Source organism: Globicephala melas, chromosome 4 (assembly GCF_963455315.2).
Source record: "Globicephala melas chromosome 4, mGloMel1.2, whole genome shotgun sequence".
In the NCBI taxonomy this organism is placed as follows: Eukaryota; Metazoa; Chordata; class Mammalia; order Artiodactyla; family Delphinidae; genus Globicephala; species Globicephala melas.
This window is the reverse complement of record NC_083317.1, coordinates 116,991,932-117,011,799: the sequence shown is the minus strand read 5'-3', so window position 1 is coordinate 117,011,799 and position 19,868 is coordinate 116,991,932. Positions and strand designations below refer to the sequence as shown.

Here is a 19,868-nt window from a genome sequence, read left to right as displayed (position 1 = left end):
TGGCTCCTGAAAGGATTTTTTTAAAAGTAAGAAACATGATCAAGAGAATGTAGACCATCCTGCAAGAATTCTGAATGTGAATGTTTTTGACTGAGAATGAGAAATAAAGTCCACATTTGACTTGGTGGATTGGGCTGGGCTCAATGTGGATGTGATTTTGTTTAATGTAATCAGTGGCCTAAGGACTGAGTATAATCCTCACATCTGTTGTGTTTGGTCTTCCCAGTGTAGCTGCCAACATATGAAAATTGAGATTTCAAATTCAGAATTTTGAGTTTCAAGTTTCTCTTTGAGAAACTCAGCAGAACTTGCATTCAGCAGTAACCCTGGGCCCTCACTGCCTGAGACCTGAAGGTCGGAGCCACCTACTGGCTCCCCTCCTTGGGCAGTGCTCGTGCTGTCCTGTCTGCCACAGTTCCACCTCCATGTCTCCCTGGTCCAGATTCAGTGTCTGGCATCCATTTTCCTTATACTCAGCCGCCTTTGTGTGTTTTCATCATCTGGTTTTCATCGTCTGGTTTGACCTTGTTAAGCTTTTGAGTGTGCAACCCCTGATTTACTCTGGGAACTTAGTGGAAGTGTGGTTATTGCTTATAGAAACCAAAATGTCAAATTGGGGATGGGGTGTCAGGATGCGAAGCTCAAGAGACCATATTGCTTAGTCTTAGCCTCTAGACAGCCTGTGATGTCACCAGGAATAGAGTTACTTACATTTTTTTTAAATTGCCAAAGGCGGTTCTTGTTGGTTCTTATCTCTAGTACCCTTATGCTACAGAGGCTGCCGAGCACTTAGTCTCAGATTTGTTCATTCCACAAATATTCCTCAATCATGTACTGTAAATGTGATTGATGTACAGCATTGGACGAGGCAGGCAAGACCTTGCCCTCCTATAATTTATGTACTAATTACATATTTAAAATGCTAATTGTAATAAGTGCTTTAAAATATCCCCTGATAAATCTTCAAAGCATATTTATAATCTCTGCTTGAAAAAGTATAATTCAGTGATCTTTAGAATCCATTTTAAGGTATTTAAAAAGGGTATCTTGGGACTTCCCTGGTGTCACAGTGGTTAAGAATCTGCCTGCCAATGCAGGGGACACAGGTTCGATCCCGGGTCCGGGAACATCCCACATGCCACAGAGCAACTAAGCCCATGCGCCACAACTACTGAAGCCCATGTGCCTAGAGCCCGTGCTCCGCAACAAGAGAATCCACCGCAATGAGAAGCCCACGCACTGCAACAAAGAGTAGCCCCCTCTCGCCGCAACTAGAGAAAGCCCGTGTGCAGCAACGAAGACCCAAGGCAGCCAAAAATAAATAATAATAAAATAAATAAATTTATAAAAAATAAATAATAAGGGTATCTTCTTTCTGGGAATCCTTGCCATTAAAGGATAGAAAGTTGAGTCAGTCTAAACTTTTCTAAATCCTTTTCCTAATTATAACTCTTTCTAAATTATCTGGGGTCAATTAGTCTTAGTCATTAAGAAAAAACTAACCATCAAGAAACAAAAAGATCTCACCTGCTCTTACCTAGAGGAATGGGGGGTCGGTTCAGAATCACTTGGAGAGCTTTTTCAAAATTGTATGTCTTCCCTCTACCCACCAGCTCACCACCACCACACAGATTTGAGATAAATCTTTGTCCCTTGTTCTTAATCACTCTAATAGTATATTTGTGCAAGAATTAAAAACAATCTATAAATCATCTATGTGTCAAAAAGCCACTATTCAGAATGACACAGTAACTAGTAAGTGCCCTGCCTTTTACCAGAATTGTCCTGGTCCCCTCCCCCCGCCTTCTTGCCATCCACCCCTTTTAGAGCCACAGGTGTGACTGTGTAGAGAATTCTGTGGGTTCCAGCCCCGCAGAGCCAGCTGAGCATGAGGGATGTAGATCAGAAAAGGGAATAAATAGTGCCTGTGTTGGGGGTGGAGAGTCCATTTCCAATATTGAAAAAAAAAAAAAAGAAAGGAACACACTGCTAAGAAGCACACAACACTAAGAGTATTTTAAAGAGTAGTAGTAACCTGTGGGCCGTTTTTTATCCAGTGATATATGTGTTGTCTGGTGCTTCTTATTTTGAGGGTTTTTGTTTGTTTTGGTCGCCCTGTGTGGCTCTGGTATCTTAGTCCCCCGACCACAGATTGAACCCGCGCCCTCAGCAGTGAAAGTGCGGAGTCCTAACCACTGGACCGCCAAGAAATTCCCTGGTGTTTCTTATTTTTAAACTTCTTGATGATATGGATATAACTACTTAAAAGTTCATGGGTAACCCATTTTGTACCAAGCTTTGACTCATTTCACTTTAACCACCTTATTTCATATTTGCTATCTTATTGTCAGGAAATTTTTCAGATGAAGGTGAATATTAAACTTGCAGGAAGGAAAGGGACCAACCTTACTCTCCTAGCCATTGCTTGGTAGATATTTGGAATAAAATCACGATGCTGACTGTAAATGGATAGTTCATGTTCCATGTCCTCCTGTGAGTCTGAGAAGACGCTGCAGTAAAAAGGATACAAGAAGAAGAAAATCAGGATATGAGCATTTCATTTTTTATCCAGAAGAAAGGGAAAGCAGAGATTATTTTGGTGGCGGAATCAAAAGTAGTATTTATAGTTTAAATGTTTAAAAGTAAAATATTGTCAAGTTCTGACTACTGAAATAATAGCTGCTCTGTGTCATTCAGGTTGTAGCAAACGGTATTGATACAAATTATTAGGTTCTTAACGATTGCTGTAGTTTTCTTAAATGTGAAATTTTATTTTTGGTTCTTCGTGTAGTGCATGCTTATTATTAGAAACCTTGGAAAATACAGGGAAGTGTGAAAAAGGAAGTTGGCTTTGTCCTCCCATTCCAGTGAATTGGTCTCTGTTTCAAATTTCGATACTCTTCCAAAGGCATTTCTAGATGTGCATGTACCTATGTAGATTTTATACAACTGACCATCCTCTGAATATAATTTTGTATTGAGATTTTTTTTTTTTTTCTTTTTGCGGTACATGGCCCTCTCACTGCTGTGGCCTCTCCTGCTGCGGAGCACAGGCTCCGGACTCGCAGGCTCTGCGGCCATGGCTCACAGGCCCAGCCGCTCCGTGGCATGTGGGATCCTCCCGGACTGGGGCACGAACCCATGTCCCCTGCATCGGCAGGCGGACTCTCAACCACTGTGCCACCAGGGAAGCCCTGTATTGAGATTTTTTACTAATTTTATCATGAGTATTTTGTCCTTTGAAAACAATTTTGATAGCTATAAAATATACCATCATTTGAATATATCATAATTTATTTACTTATCCCTTCTTATTTAATGCTTAGATTTCTTCTGGTTTTTCAGTATTATAAATATTCTTGAGGTGAACATCACTGGACATAAATCTTGACCACCACGTTGATTCTATCCTAAGGATAGAATCTTAAAGCATTCGCATTAGTTTAAACTTACAGTCTATTCAGAGCAAACACAACCCTGTTATTTTAAAAAATCACAGCTTTGTATTAAACAGATCTTTTTTTCTTTAAACTAGAAGTGGTTTCAAGATTATTTAATACTTTGGTCTAATTAGACTTACTAAGTAAATATATGCGTGTGCTCTAAAATTACATTCTGGTTTTTTTTTGGTGAGTGAGATTTATTCTTTTTAAAAACTGTATTCTGTATGTTGTGCTTTAGTGTTTTGGGCGCCTCATTCCATAACATTTCACTTTTCTGTTCATAGTCTCTCATATGTGGTCCTTCATTTGACATAGCTTCCATTATTCCATTCTTGGAGCCACTCTCAGAAGACACTGTTGCTGGCCTCAGCGTCCATGTTCTGTGTCGTACGCGTTTGGAAGAGTATGAACGGTGCATAGACAGGCTGTTAGAGAGATGCCCGGAGGCAGTCATCCCATATGCTAATCATGAACTGAAAGAAGAGAATCGGGTATGCTTTTCAGATTATGGTTTTAGGCTTTATCAGTGATAATCAAATGTTAATCTTGTTGCCTTATCTGCAACATGGGGACAGATTATGCCAGTCCAACCTCACAGGGCTGTGTGGCTTAAAAGAGCATATATGTTACATGTTTTTTTTTTTTTTTTTGCGGTACGCGGGCCTCTCACTGCGGTGGCCTCTCCCGTCACGGAGCACAGGCTCTGGACGCGCAGGCTCAGCAGCCATATGTTACATGTTTTGAGTACCATTAGAGGCGGTTAAAATTTATGGTGCTTGTATGTTATCTTCACTAAAGGTCTCTTGTTTGGCAATGAAGTAGGCTATTACCTGAAGATTTGGAAAACATAATAAATGATGGGAAAATTCTTTGTGGACTCTCTGGTCTTTAGAAATTAGAAGAGTTTTTGACTTTAGAACTTTCTTGCTACCTAAGAGATGGAAACAAGACACGTCTATGTTTCTTCTTGAAAACAGCGGTGTACATATGTACAGCGTATATATTATTAGATTTTCAAGTTACAGATCTGACTTTTATGCTCTAGCTTAAGCAGAAGACTGTTCTAACAAAGTCTGTTCCTTAACCAAGATGATGTATATTTTTGCCCTGGGCTTCCCTGCACAATCTTTTTCTTGTTGGAAATCTGAGTGTAAAATGCATCAAACTTAAAAAGTATTCATTTTTCCCTAAGATAGACTTTGTGGTGGAAAAAACTGCTGCCTGAACTTTGTCAGAGAATAAAATGTGGTGGAGAGAAATATCAACTTTACTTATCATCACTAAAAGGTAAAATAATCTTTTTTGCTTGATTATAAATTGAGTTGAGGGTACTCATTTCCATAACTGGCTGAAGCCTTGCTGTCTCTCGTTTTTCATGTGATTCTCAAGTGTGGGGAAGAGGGTCTTCGCAGAATCAACTGGAGAGCTTATTTTTAACATTCATGTGCTCCCGCCGCCACATTTGATATTCATTTATCTCTTTTAGCTCTAGAGCTGATGCTTTTAAGTTAATCTTTCCAGACACTTAACAAAGTATCGCAGTCAGAGAAACTCACAGCCTCAGTATTTTAAAAATTGGAATAGCCGTTAAAGTCCGTTTTATATTAATGGTCTGGGTGCTTAATTTACTTCATGTAGGAAATTAAAATTATTTTCATTATTAATCATAATTGTAAGCAAGTACTGAGGAATGATAAATTTCTCAAAGATTTAGAAGTGTAGTGTGTCTAAATTATGCAGTATTTTACAGCGTAGGTAGTTATTGTTTGAATTTTTATATAATTCATAGTCATTTATAAATCTTGATAGCTATATGGTTATCAGTTTCACTACTCTTGTGTGTTAATATCACCAGTTAATGGTTGGCCTGATGACAAAAGTATGGTTATATTGATACCAGTGTGCACAAAATATTAGGAGTTCACAGTGTTGGAATTGTATTTTCCAGCTGAGGGAATTGACTTTCAAAGTGTTAGGCAAAGCCAAGTGGCCATTGGATGGTGTTTTTCTGGAAATTCCCATTAAGTTGTATGTTTTTGATTGGGAAGACAGGGAGGGGCCTTTGTACTATTTGTCCTACCCACCTCTCTCAGTGATTTTTTGGTTGTCAGAAGGTGGAAGCTTCAGGTGTTTGATTGCCCAGCCCCATCTGCACCAAATTTATCACATAAATTTGAACTGATTATTCTTGTTGGTCGATCACTTTCCAGTACAGATAGCCCACATCTTCACACCCCAGTAACATCATTATCTTAGTCAAACGACTCTTTCTTCATCCTTTTCTGATCCACACCCACAAACTCATAACTACCCCATAATCTTTCCTCCAAATGTTCCATTTTTCTGTGTCTTTAATATGTGTGTATTCACACACAGGTGCATGTGTGTATGTGTGTGGCTTATGGGAACTAAATGCTGTGTGGGATTTACCTTTATTGTAATACCTCCAGAGCTGGTATAGTGTTTTATTCATTTTTCATGATGCACTTTCCTTGCCAGCAACGTGCTTCTCCATATGGAGTATTCTATAACTATTGATTGATTTGAAGGGAAGACACCTGAATAACCTCAGGTCTGTTTTCATGGGGAGTCTCTCTGTTGGCAGCTGTGGTATACCAAGAAGGGACCAGGATTGGAATTAGGAGAATTGGAACTGAGTTCCAAGTCTGCTACTTACTGAGTATCCTGAAGCAAGCCAGTTTTTTTAATTGCCTGGGACCAATGGGAGGTTCAGGACTGACTCTAGAGTAAAATGTTAGGCAAAAATTTCAAGATGGTGAGGTTGGAGATGGAGGTCAGGGACTTACATAATATGCTTAGGAGCTTGGATTTCTTACTCTCTAATGCAGCATTCCTCAGCCTTGTCACTGCTGACATCTTGGACCAGATAATTTGTGTGTAGGTGTCCCCTGTGCATTTTAGGGTGTTACCAGCATCCCTGGCCTCTACTCACTAAATACACTAAATACCAACAGCACTTGCCCAGTTAAAACAGAAGTGTCTCCAGCCATCACCAAATGTCCCCTGGGGGACAAAACTGTACTAGTTGAGAACTGTTGCACTAATGCAGAGCCATTGAAACTGGGGTTAGTGGTTGACTTCTTTGTTTCAAGGCAGTACTTATGACTGTTTTTGTGACAGTGAGCTGTGCTTATCAATAAAAATTCTAGTACTATAGTCAATTACAAAGTTTAAAAAGTCATTTTAAACTTCACCAGCCAGAAATAACTATTTTCAACATTTGACACGTATTCTCTAGACACACTGGAGGATTTAAAGTACTCTGTGGATTTAAGATATTGACCTTGTTCTTGGAGTTGTAACCTGTATTAGCCTGTCACTAGTTGGAGGAAGAGGAGAATAGAGCAGTGGCAAGATTTTTGTTGGCTCTATACCTACTTTACACTGGCCCCCACCTCAGTTTTTCTGTATCTAGGATACTACTTACAGGTTCCACGTTTAGGCAAAATAAACTCGTTTGCTAGGAAAACATTGGTAATTCATGGGTTTTACAAATTAGTTAGCAGTTATTGTTTATTAAAGTTCTATTTTGTGTCAGATGTGCATCATTGTATTTTAAATTGATTCACAAAGGACTCTGGAAGCTAGCAGATGGTACCACTACATTATAAATGAGCAAACCAAGACCCAAGAGGTTGACTTTCTTAAAGTCACCCAGAGCATAAGTAGAAGCGTGTGATCGCTGCCCAAGTCTGTACGATTCCAGAGCTAGGGAGCTTTCTCATACGTCACCCTATTCATTAACTTGTTAGCCACAAGAGCATGTCATTCCTTTGTGTAAGGGATGGTTTAGGTTGCTGGATATTGGACAGATGACTTTGGATGGATGCACGCACACCTGAGCCAGAGATTTTATATTCCGGTTACTCTGCAAATAGAATAAGTGGTGGGCATGCAAGAATCACACACGGAATGGACTGAAGAAGGTTTGGGAACATTGTTCTTAAATGTCACCCCCTTCTCTTCCCAGCAGAGGGCAGCATGCATGCATCGAGAAACAACAGAATCATAAAATAACATAGTTACCTTTACAAAAATGTTTACTAAATTCCTTAATATTTAAAATATTCATTAGAACACATTATTTTGCAGTTTGAGAAACAAAGTAAATGGTCTCGAAAACATATTCGTGCTTATTAATAACATAAAAATCTTATAATAGAGAGGAACTGATTTAGGAAAATGTCATCCAACAATTAATAATATTTCCTGTCCTAGCAAACAGTCTTTATAAATCAGCTGCAATATAGTCCTAACATTAAAAACAGTGTTCAATTGATTGTATTTTCCTACAAACGATTTTAGAAAGAATAAATAAGAAGTTGTTAGAACCATAAAGCAGTCTGGATTTAAAAGACTGGTTTTCTGGGGTTTTTTTCCTCTCTCTCTCGTAGTTATAACATTTTGTCACCTGAATTAGCTTCTAATTGGTTGAGTGATAAGAGAATAGGATGAAAGACAGAATTTCAGTTCTAACTCAGATATTCTTTCCTACAAACAGAAACACTGTCAGTTGTTGCTGTGGAACTACAACTAAGGGATTTCTTAAATGTCCTCCCAGAAGATGGCACTGCAGCATTTTTCTTGCCATATCTTCTTTACTGCAGTCGAAAGAAATCATTGACTTAAAGGTATCATTTGAAATATACCACATATGAGACTGAATTTTTCAAAACTGAACGCCAGATAAAAAATATATATATAAAGGACTTTTATATTGAACATGTACATATATTGCAAATGCTTTCAGGCTGCTTACCTCAGTGATAGTACTAGTTTCATAATTTATGACCTGAGTCCATTTAATTGTCCAGAATGTAAAAAAGCTACAAGATATAGGAGTTTCCTCAAAGAAGGCATATATTTTTAAAGGTAGAGACTGACTTCTATTCCAAGGAACATCAATTTACTGTTGTTGGAGACATGACAATCTTTTTCATCCCGGGAACACAAACAATTTGTAAGTATGCTCGAAAGAATGTCATTCCAAGTGGTCCACAATTTAACCTTTTTGATTTTTCCAGATTTTTCTACTGGGTCCCTTTTAAAAACAGTTATTTTCTTTGAGAAAGATGTTAATGTTTTCCCACAGTAAAAGATTTCAAACTTTATTTTCTTGTTACTTTTAAAATACATGCTAAGTTTCTCTCTGAATCAAATGAAATAGAAGTTTACAAAGCTGACTTTCTTCTTGTCTGGCTATTAACGTGATTTGTTGAGTGCATGTTTTTCAGCCAAAGCCTTGTTTCCATTTTTTGTTGATGTGGACTCTTGCTCTTTTAGCCAGAATGTATGTGAAAATAAAGAAATATAAAGAACTGTGTCTTTTTTTTAGTCTCTTATTAAATAATTTTGAGTCCCAGTTCAGTTCCTTGATAGTGTGCTTTGACTTTAGTTAAGGCTGGGCAAAAATGTTACTCACCTGATGTTTCCACAACGATATTTTGAAAACTTTTCTCCTGATGGCAACATTCGTCTTTGCCAGGATTTAATTTATAGATTGTTTCTCAACTCTGCCTTTCTCCAGTTCCATATTAACTTCCTTTTGATCATCATTTCGAGGGTTCACAAAACTCAGATTGGCAACATTTTATTTTATTTTAAAAATTTGTTTTATTTTATTTAAACATTTTTTTAATTTAAAATTAACAAAAAAATTTTACCAGTTTTATTTAGGTATAATTGACATCTTCAAAGGGTACCCTATTGATTTTCTATTGCTGCTGTAACAAATTATCACAGGCTTAGTGGCTTAAAACAACACAAAATTAATTATCTTACAGTTCTGTAGATTAGAAGTTCAATATTGGCCTCACCGTTTTGAAATTTTATTACTAATATTTTATTTTATCTGTTTAATTTTTTATTTTACTTCCTCTACACCTGTGCCCCTATTCCACTGGTCCATTAGGACTGATGTCAGCAGTATGTTAGAGGGATTGATGGGAAGCCGAAGTTTGGAAACATTTCATTGGATTTTATTTGTTTGTTTGTTTGTTTATTTTTTTATTTATTATTGAAATCATTGAATCTTAATAGTGATCCTTTGAGGACTGTCCAGGACAACATCTGCTCATAGATTTTTTTTTTTTAAATACAGTTTTGTAAAGCCCTAATGGTGGTGATATGTGTATTAGAGTCAGTCATGTGTCATAATACAGTCTATTGATCTTTTCATATGAAACATTGTAACACAGTTATCCCCATAAATGCACAAAAGTATATGTTTTCAGTCTTTTTTTTAATGCTTATAGCCATTCCAAGTAAGCCTTCTATTCAACACTTTCACATAACATTGTTATGAATCATTGTTTTTTCTTTTTTTTTTTTTCATTTATCACCAATTTATTTCTTATATCCAGACTTGGTCTCTATAGAAAAAGAAATTTTAAGACCATTATTAAAAATAGTATATATCATATGGTTAAAAAAATGGCACATGGTGCTTTAAATATATTCTAGTTTTTTAAAAGTTATTTTCTTTATTCTTGATTCATTTATATTTTTCTGCTCTTTATAATTTAAAACACATCTCTCACTCTAGTACTGCTTTATTTAAAGACAAATTAACTTTCCTCCCTGCAAGATATTTATTTATTATCGAGGGAAAATTAGTCATTTTATAGTGGAGAAACCTGGCAGACACCACCATAAGCCCAAATGCTCAAAATGAACACAACCAGTAAGGGAACAAATCAACATCTTGTGTCTCTTGACGTGTATGCTGAGAAAACCACAATATCCCTTCTGGGAGAATCTTGCCAAAAAATGCATAATCCGAATCTGATCATAAGGAAACGTTAGACAAACCCAAATTGAAGTCACATTCTACAAAGTGACTGCCCTGTATTCTTTAAAAATGTCAAAGTTGGGAAAGACAAAGACCAAGGAACTGCTCCAGACTAAGAAGACAAGAAGACATGTCAGCTGAACTCAGTGCATGAGTTGGATTTTCTTTTTCTCTGAAGAACATGATTAGAATAATTGGTGAAATATGGAAGGGGTCTGTAGTATTGGATTGTTTTTAATTTCCTGATTTTGATAGGTGTACTTTGTTTATGTATAAGAATATTCTTGTTCTTAGGAAATAGGAGTATATGTATTTACAATTTCTGTAGTCTGTGTGTGTATAAAGAGATACGGAGATAGGAGAAAGGACGAGAAAGTACATGATGCTGTGCAAAATGTTAACATTTGGGGAACCTGGGTAAAGGGTATACAGGAATTTTTTTGGTACTGCTCTAGCAACTTTTCTATAAGTCTGACGTTGTGTCCAAAAAAGTTTTTAAAATTCCTTTTTATTGAGTTAATATGTGGTTAGATATTTACCAAGCAGGGTATTGGATTGGATTTGTGCACCTACTAGAAGTACAGAATATACACTCCCTGCCTATAAGGACCTTAGAGCTAAGTAAGCTTTTCCCCTCAGACAGCTCCAAGAGGTTATATAACTGTCATGGAAGTGTCAGTCTAAAAAAAGTACCTTTTATATTTGTCAGAGGAGGTCTTTATTATGCTTCCTCTGGTAGAAATAAGGCATTACATTAAGCATGACAGGATATCCACAATTCTTTTCTAGTGATTCTTTTCTTTGTGGAGAAAATTGTCTCCCTGTGCAAAATATTGAAAGATTTCACTATAACTTGATTTCTCCCTTGTCTCTGTCGTGGTAGGCTGAAATTCTTCTAAGATTTAGAATTAAGGTAAACTTGGCCAAAGCTTTATCAAACTTTCATTTAAAGATAATTCAGACTGATAAATGTGGCTCCTCATTTTTCTGTGAATAGTTCAAACTATCTTTTTTGTTCATTACTGCTTCTTTCAGTTCCATGCAATACCTTTTCTCTTAGTAAAAGTCAAATTTCCCTTTAATCTTTTTTTCCAACATGTGTTTTGCCTTCGCATTGCTAATCGTTCTACAGTTTTTAGTAGGGCTTTTAAAACAGTCTCCCCTTTCTTAACCAAGGAAACAGTCATCTCGCTTATCCCCTCCCAGGCTTATCCTACAGGAGGAATTTTTTCATGGTCTTTGTGTGTAGGCTTAGCCTGTAGCAGCATCCTCTACATGTCAGGCATTTGCACACATGAATTTCCAGAATGCCTGCCTTGGTATTCCTTCACTTTTGATTATCAGTCTGAGCAGGACCATCCTTTTGTGTGGTTTACATGTGTGCTAATGTTCTTTAAGCTCTACTTAAGGTTTTCTTTCTCATGTTTGACTCTTCACCTTGTTCAGCAGTTACTGGCATTAGACCCAGTGGTTTATATATTTGTCTGAGCCTTTGGTGTTCTGGTGCTCTCAGTACCACACTTTGTAATAAAGAGTTTTAGTGGAAATAGTTTTTCATGTTATGAGGTCTTTGTGTAAGACCCAGGAACAGAAATTAAAACTTTTCGTTTGCACTGACAGGTAATCTTTCAGTGATTTTTAGGTTTTGAAATATATTTACTTCTGTATTTTCTTCCATTTATATGTTCTCTTTTATGCCAGTGTGAGGAGGAAACACGAGTTGTTTTCTCTACATCATTTCCCCTCATTGGATTTGCCATTGCCAATTCCAACAATTCTGAACTCAGAAGACTCAGGAAACACCAAAGCCTGCAACCAAAAAGCAGGAATTCTACTTTTTTTTTTAACCTCAGTTTTTAAAATTGAAGTATAGTTAATTTACAATGTTGTGTTAGTTTCAGGTGTACAGCAAAGTGATTCAAATATATATATATTCTTTTTCAGATTCTTTTCCATTATAGGTTATTACAGGATACAGAGTATAGTGCCCTCTGCTATACAGTAGGTCCTTGTTGTTTACCTGTTTTATATATAGTAGTGTGTATATGTTAATCCCAAACTACTAATTTATCTCCTGCCCCTGTCCCCCCACACAGTATTTCCTTTGGTAACCATAAGTTTGTTTTCTATGAAACAAACTTTTCTTTGTTTCTAGAAAAGTTTGTTTTCTATGTCTGTGAGTCTATTTCTGTTTTGTAAGTAAGTTCATTTGTATCATTTTTTTATATTCCACATATAAGTGATATCATAAGATATTTGTCTTTGTCTGACTTACTTCACTTAATATGATAATCTGTAGGTCCATCCATGTTGCTGCAAATTGCATTATTTTGTTTTTTATGGCTGAGTAATATTCCATTGTGTGTATGTATTTGTCGATGGACATTTAGGTTGCTTCTGTGTCTTGGCTATTGTATTGATAAATAGTGCTACTTTTAACATTGGGGTGCATGTATCTTTTCAAGTTAGAGTTTTCTCCAGATATATACCCAGGGGTGGGATTGTAGGATTATATGGTAACTGTATTTTTAGTTTTTTAAGGAACCTCTGTACTGCACCAATTTACATTCCCATCAACAATGTAGGATGGTACCTTTTTATCCACACCATCTCCAGCATTTTTTATTTGTAGACTTTTTTTCTTTTTTTTTTGCAGTACGCGGGCCTCTCAACTGCTGTGGCCTCTTCTGCTGCGGAGCACAGGTTCCAGACACGCAGGCCCAGCAGCCATGGCCCACGGGCCCAGCCACTCCGCGGCATGTGGGATCCTCCCAGACCGGGGCACGACCCCGTGTCCCCTGCATCGGCAGGCGGACTCCCAACCACTGCACCACCAGGGAAGCCCTATTTATAGACTTTTTAACGATGGCCATTCTGACTGATGTGAGGAGATACCTCATTATAGTTTTGATTTGCATGACTCTAATTATTAGTGATACTGAGCATCTTTTCATGTGTCCATTGGCCATCCGTATGTCTTTGGAGAAATGTCTATTTAGGTCTTTTGCCCATTTTTTGATTGGGTTTTTTTTTTGATATTAAGCTGTATGAGCTGTTTGTATATTTTGGAAATTAATCCCTTGTTGGTAGCAGGAATTTTACTCTTTATATAATGCATTTCTTTAGTTTTTAGTGTTTATCCATAAAAGGGCTGCTTGTTTCCTGTGTTTTTATTGTGTGTGTGTATATGCATGTGCCTGCATAGGAGGGAGTGTTCTTGCTGGGGTGGGCGAAGCAGCAAGATTTTAGAATCTAAAAATAGATTCTGTTTTTTTTTTCCTGGATCTTTGCTATGGTCTAAATGTTTGTGTGCCCCCAAAATTCATATGTTGAAAGCCTAATGCCCAAGGTGATAGTGTTAGGTGGTGGGGCCTTTGGGAAGTGATTGGGTCATGAGGGTGGAGCCCTGGTGAATGGAATTAGTGCCCTGATAAAAGAGGCTCCTGGAGAAGTAGCTTGTCCCTTCTGCCATGTGAAGGTATAATAAGTCTGCAACCTGGAAAAGGACCCTAACCCAACCATGTTGGCACCCTGACCTCAGGCTAACAGCCTCCAGAACTAGGAAAATAAATTTCTGTTACTTATAAGCTACTCAGTGTGGTATTTTGTTACAGCAGCCCGAATGGCCTAAGACAATCACTGACAAAACAATAATCAGTAATTCCTCCCCTCCCCCAGAAGCACAGAAAGACACTGTTCTGCCTGATTGACTCTTTGAAATTATATTAGTTATATGGGGTTTTTTTTGTGGGGGGGGATGCTTTTTCCTGTACCAGGTACTTCCTAGAATAAAAGTTAATGTTTTCTATTAAGAAAGAAATTATATTTTAAATGTCTTTTGTTAAGTCACAACTACTCTCTTACACATGTCAGTTTTAGGAATATTAATTACACTGCATCAAATTGGTGTCAATTTGTATTAGTGTAGAGACTACTGGTGCTGTTATCAGTACCAGCTGTCAGAAGATAAGCAGTATCCCACACCACTTAGCAGTAAAAAAAATTCCTATTTGGAGGTAGAGAAGGAAGAATCAGGGCAGCAAATTCAAAAAAGCTTCAGTTGGGGGGAAGTATTGATATATAGGCAAAGTAGTACATCTTAATTATATTTGTGATATATACCTTCTAGAATTACTAAGTGGATATTTACCTTCATTTGGTAGAACGGTGTAAGTAGTTTCCATTCCAGCATGAATGTGGTCAGTCACATGGCAGTGGAGTAACCAGATTCCAGGTGTTTTTGGAGACATTTCTAAGGTTTGGTATGTCCCAGGGAAAATGTCAAAGACATCAGAACTATAAATGCCCCTGTGCTTAATTAGAAAAATATAATGTTTATTATATGTGAGAGTTCATTTCATTGGCCAGCTCAGGGATATTAGAAAATGGATAAATCCGTTAAAAAAAGAAAGAGACTCTGCACATTGCTATGTCTAATACAAACAATGAGGTAGTGGTCTTTGCTAAACCCTTTGCACTGTGGGCTATTAAATGGGTGTGAAGGAAAGATACGATGAAAGTGAATTCATCAGTCAGGAACATCTGACTCTGGTTTGCCTTTTTTTTTTTTTTTTTTTTTTGCGGTATGGGGGCCTCTCACTGTTGTGGCCTCTCCTGCTGCGGAGCACAGGCTCCGGACACGCAGGCTCACGGGCCCAGCCACTCCGCAGCATGTGGGATCCTCCCGGACCGGGGCACGAGCCCGTGTCCTCTGCATCGGTAGGCCGACTCTCAACCACTGCGCCACCAGGGAAGGCCTGGTTTGCCTTTTTATCAGAGCACTTGAGTTACACAAAGGAATTTAGCTGTGGCCTCATTTCAGTCTTAAATCTCACTCTTGCCGAACCTACCCTAGATGAGCTTGTCTGTTAAACTTTAAGGTTGGTAGGTAATGAAGGGAGCAGGAAAGGAGGCCAATGGAGAAGCCCAAACCAGGGGCAGTTCAGGTAGAGTCTTGACAGAGTATTTGGGCGGTATTTCGGCAGGGATGGAATTGAAAGTCTGCTAATAAGTCAAACAAAAAGCGAGAATAAAATGGTTCTGCAGTGTGCTTTGTGGTAGCTTCTGAATTTTCTGTGTTAACGTGAAGGTGAGACAAAAGCAATTCCAAAAGGGTTATTGATTCCTGCTGAAATCAGCACTGGGTGAGAAGTCAAAGTAGGATTGAGATCTAGGGACCAATCAGTTGCTTGACACCAATCTTGTGCCGATCTTGTTCACTTCAGGCTATTTGAGATCCAGAACTTAGAAGAGGCAAAGGTTATAATAAAGTCTTGTCTCTACTCTCTAATCCATCATTACGTGAACATTCCTACCCTCTCTGCTGACAATTCTGTTCAAAGGCCTTGCCCAGGAAAATGTGAGCAGAACTCCAAGAAAATCCAGTAAAAACGAAATCTAAGCGAGAGCCCAAGGTGTAAAAAGGTTCGTAATGGTGACTGAAATTGCTGTGTGTCACACTCTGAAAATAATTTAGTTGTCTCTCTCTTTTTTTTTAATTGGAGTATAATTGCTTTACAATGTTGTGTTAGTTTCTGCTGTACAACGAAGTCAATCAGCTATATGTATACCTGTATCCCCTCCCTCTTGGACCTCCCTCCCATCCCCCACCCCCATCCCACCCATCTAGGTCATCACAGAGCACCGAGCTGAGCTCCCTGTGCTATATATATTTGACATAAATGCAGTACCATGTGTAAAATATTGTCTCTTAAAACCTTAAACTTTTCATAAGTCTCTCTGAGGAAATATTTTCTTCATTTGCTTTAAAACATTTTCCAATAGAGCAGGAATAATGACCATGGTTGGCCCTTACCTGGTATTGGAAGCTGTGGCCATGGAAATGTACCGAGTGCAAGTCTATTTCATTGCCCATTCCCATCAGATACCAGTTGACTTCATCTCCCACATGCATTGTGAGGCCTTGTAAGTTCCCAAACATTCTTCCATTAATAGCTGGGGAAGACACATGAGTTTTTATTACCTTCCAGGATATTTTAAACCAACAGCGATTTCACAGAAAATAGGTTTATTAGGTTAATATATGGGATCTTTTTGAGGTAATAGAACTTATTTCACTACAGATAGGGGAAATGGGTACTTTAAGGTCAATAATATCACACTGCTTTTATAGTCACTTAGCACCAAAAGACTTAGTCCTAATTTTGCATTTAAAAGGGATTGAGACTTTGGAACTGGGAGAGAAGTTAATGGATGATTCCAAATATAGTCCCCTTTTTGCTTTGAACAGAATTCTACCTCACATGTGAAGTGTGGCAGAAGTGGTTTATTATAAAATAAAACAAATGAATAGTTTCCAGAGTATTTGAAAGAAGAAAAGGGAAAAAATAGGTTTTAGAATAATGTATCATACCATGCATTTTATTGCTTTCTATGAATTCATCATTGGCTTTGTCTACTTTCTCAGGGTGATCAGAGTATGTTTTGATGTTGTCATCTAAGTACCAAGATTCATTCTCATCAAAAACAAGAAACAGAAGGGAAAATTCCAGTTTCTTTATGGGATTGAATACTTGCAAGTAATGTTTCCGACAAACAATCAGTGGGCCAATTAATCCACTAAAGAGATCCTGAAAACAAGCAAAAACTTAGTCATCCTTTTGATATAGGTCGGGATTTCAGAGAACTGGGACCTTATCCCCCATGACCTCAGGAACTTTGGAGGGACTGATTTAGGTAGTAGACTTTGCCCAATGTGGTTCTGTCAAGTCAGTAACTTTCCACTTGGAGTAGTTAAATTGGAACAATGTCGAATTTGTGTGGGTGATGCTCAAGTAACAGAAATGTGTTGCAGAGGCCAAATATTGGCTCAGCTAATGAGCAGCAGTTGAAAAGAGCCCCAAGTGAACAGTGCTGGTTTGCTTATGGAATCATAAGCCAGGGACTATGCCAGTCACTAAAAATCCAGAGATGAATCAAACAAAGACCCTACCTCCTACTAGGGACAATAGATGAATGGAAGAAATGAACCACTTGCTGCGATGGAGGTACAAAAAAGTGCCAGTGAACACAGGGAACACCACAGTGGACTTAAATCTACAAGAACTTTGGTTTGACTGGGCATCAGTAATGGCAGATTAGATCTTGAATGGCCTTTGAGCTGTATTATGTTCTGGAATTTTAGATTTTGTCTTGTGGGTCATAAGTAGTCCTTGAAATATTGAACATGGAATGGCAGTATATGCATTTTAGACCAGTGATCCTGGTGGTAGAGTGAAGGAAGGTTTGGATGGGGAAGAGACTGGAGACTAGGAGGCCACTGCAGTAGTTGAGGCAAATTACTAGCACCTGATCTGTGGAGATAGAAGGAATGGACTGAGCTCTGTATAGGTGGGTGAATTGCCTGGGTGAGCCAGGGGTAAGAATTAGATACTCTATATCCAGGGTTCTAGCTTGAACAAATGACTAGGTTTGGTACTTGTGCTATTTATCACAACTGGGAATACAGGAGGAGGTGGAGGGAGATCTCAGTTTCCATTGTAGACTTGCTGAGTTTCTGTGCCTGTGGGACATGCTGGTAGAAGTGTTCAATAGGCAGGTATATAGACAGGTCTGGAACTCAGGAGAGAGATTTGGACTAGAGGTTTAATTCTACAAAAGAGTCTTGGTATACATGTTCTGATTTATAGTTGTTGAGTGCTTTTTTGGCTTTGAAGTATTTAATCAAACAGCAGCTGTAGCTGTGCTGTGATTTACTGCTGAGATCAGCATTTTTATTATGTGATAATAGAGCTCTGAAATCATGTACCTCAGTTCTTTAGTATGTATTTTCATATCAAAAGGGAAATAGAATACCATTATTAATACTTAATCCTGTGGTACCCATAATCAGCAGTTACAGAGTTGATACATTTATAACTATATTCTTAAACAAACCCAAAAAAACCAAAAAACAAAAAACCCAAAGTGAATTTCAGAGCAGCTTACTTTCCTATAATTTTAACATAAAATTGGACCACAGGAAAACTCTTAACCTCATCTTCCTTCAACTGTGTGTCTATTTTGGGAATTTGCACAAAACACAAATGATTTAGAGTTTACCTTAACCCGATCCACAGTTGAATAGTAAGCCCATGGAATACAAGGAGAATCTTCTATTCCAGCTCCAGATCTTTCTGGGATTTTCCATATGTAAGTGCGAGTTTCACCTAAATTAATCAAGTGTTAATGTATCTGGTTATATTTGGTATGTATTTGATGTATGTATGTCAAATTGTTATCAAAGCCTTGATAACCAAAGACCCAGAAACTGGAAATGTCAAAGTAATTAGTTTTAAAAAGCAGCAGTACTCAAAGTTGTTTTCAAGAATTTAGTTTTACTAAAAGGAAACATAATAACCTCCATTATTTCAGAGATGATGAAAGTCAGGAGCACACAAGATATTTGCTCTAAGTTATAAAGCTAATAAATAGCAAAAGTACAACTTAGGTCACAGGGATCCCAGTGCTCAGGCCTGTGACCATCCATTACTATTTGTTGCTTCTCAGAAAACAGGCAGAAGTTTCATTGTCTTCAATGATGAAAGGAATATTAAAAAGGAAAATTGTTACACCTCTGACCTAAAGGATAATGAAGCCAACAATTAAAAAATAATTTTCTCTAAGTAAATTTTGTCTGAATTTGGAAAAAAAAAGAATTTAGTTTTAAGACCAACTGTAAGACACACTTTTATATATTCTTTTTCAGTTATAAATTAACTAGCCATGAAACACAGGCCACGCTACAAAGCCAGGAGGTGGCAATTCAGTATCACAATTTGAAGAAACTTCACAATAGATCTTTCCTTAGACTTAGTTTGAAGTCTGCTTCTCTAATACACTTTTTTCTTTTCAACTCTTAAGCGATTTTCCCCCAGTGCTAGCTGCTTCCCCGCTGCCTTCTTTGTGTCTGTGTTTCTGGACTATCCTGTGTAATTCCTACAGCTTCACCACTGCCTGCCTGTTTTCCTTTTTCACCATTATCCTCAGTGATTTCACAGTTCCTGGCAAGGAACCATTAGACCGCTTGATCATGGGTCACTGACTTGTCAGTGACCTCTCTTGTCTGCTCCATTCTGTCATACCATACACTGTTCTGTCACAACTCTGTCACATACAGGACATGACCACACCCTGGACCTTCACACTTTCAAGGAGCTCCACCCTCCTATCTTTCTAAGGTCTTTACCTTCTTCCACTTGCCCTGGGCTTCTCTCCAGCCTGATCTTTGCTGCCAGTCATCTCACGGCATCCTGTACCACTACTCACAAGATCTTGACTTTCAGCCATGGCCACTCACTGTCTATTTAGGCAGACCTCACCATTATATATTCCTGCTGTCGGAGTTTAATTAGCTAGAATTTGACAAATTCCTTTACGAGGGAATCAAGCAGGACTTGAGGGACGGTCTCGGGATATGGTAGACTTTTTCCTTTTTCCTCAAGTCCTCCATCTTACCCGCCCCTGCGTCCTCACCCTTTTTGTAAACAGAATGTTTCACTGAAAATTTAAAGAGTAGATTCATCACCTGAACATTTTGTCTCTTCATCTAAACTCCTATTGTCTCTTCTCCATTCCCCGCCCCAACCTGCTCTGCCATCAGTGTTTGATGCCCA

At 38.0% G+C, this 19,868-nt stretch overlaps 2 protein-coding genes across 11 annotated transcripts in view; one reads left to right on the top strand and one right to left on the bottom strand.

Moving 5' to 3' along the window:
- The window catches only part of HPS3 (HPS3 biogenesis of lysosomal organelles complex 2 subunit 1), a 45,043-nt gene extending 36,267 nt beyond the window's left edge, over positions 1 to 8,776 (top strand). For 2 of the 8 annotated variants that reach the window (XM_060298503.1, XM_030873265.2), the window contains 3 exons: positions 3,728 to 3,934; positions 4,640 to 4,730; positions 7,966 to 8,776. In XM_060298503.1, the coding sequence (XP_060154486.1) occupies positions 3,728 to 3,934; positions 4,640 to 4,730; positions 7,966 to 8,093 (426 nt within the window). In that variant the 3' untranslated portion in view covers positions 8,094 to 8,776. Of the gene's footprint in view, positions 1 to 3,727; positions 3,935 to 4,635; positions 4,731 to 7,965 lie in introns of those variants that run through there. The other 6 variants (XR_009563785.1, XR_009563784.1, XR_004042962.2 and 3 more) reach the window with 5 other exon arrangements.
- CP (ceruloplasmin) overlaps positions 1 to 19,868 on the bottom strand; it is a 74,832-nt gene that overhangs the window by 2,638 nt on the left and 52,326 nt on the right. Inside the window, exons 15-19 of one of the 3 annotated variants that reach the window (XM_030873262.3) lie at positions 18,316 to 18,422; positions 16,628 to 16,844; positions 16,070 to 16,209; positions 14,405 to 14,567; positions 2,406 to 2,510 (exon numbers count right to left, since the gene is read on the bottom strand). In XM_030873262.3, the coding sequence (XP_030729122.2) occupies positions 2,407 to 2,510; positions 14,405 to 14,567; positions 16,070 to 16,209; positions 16,628 to 16,844; positions 18,316 to 18,422 (731 nt within the window). In that variant the 3' untranslated portion in view covers position 2,406. Of the gene's footprint in view, positions 1 to 2,405; positions 2,511 to 7,990; positions 9,836 to 14,404; positions 14,568 to 16,069; positions 16,210 to 16,627; positions 16,845 to 18,315; positions 18,423 to 18,590; positions 18,835 to 19,868 lie in introns of those variants that run through there. The other 2 variants (XM_030873264.2, XM_060298501.1) reach the window with 2 other exon arrangements.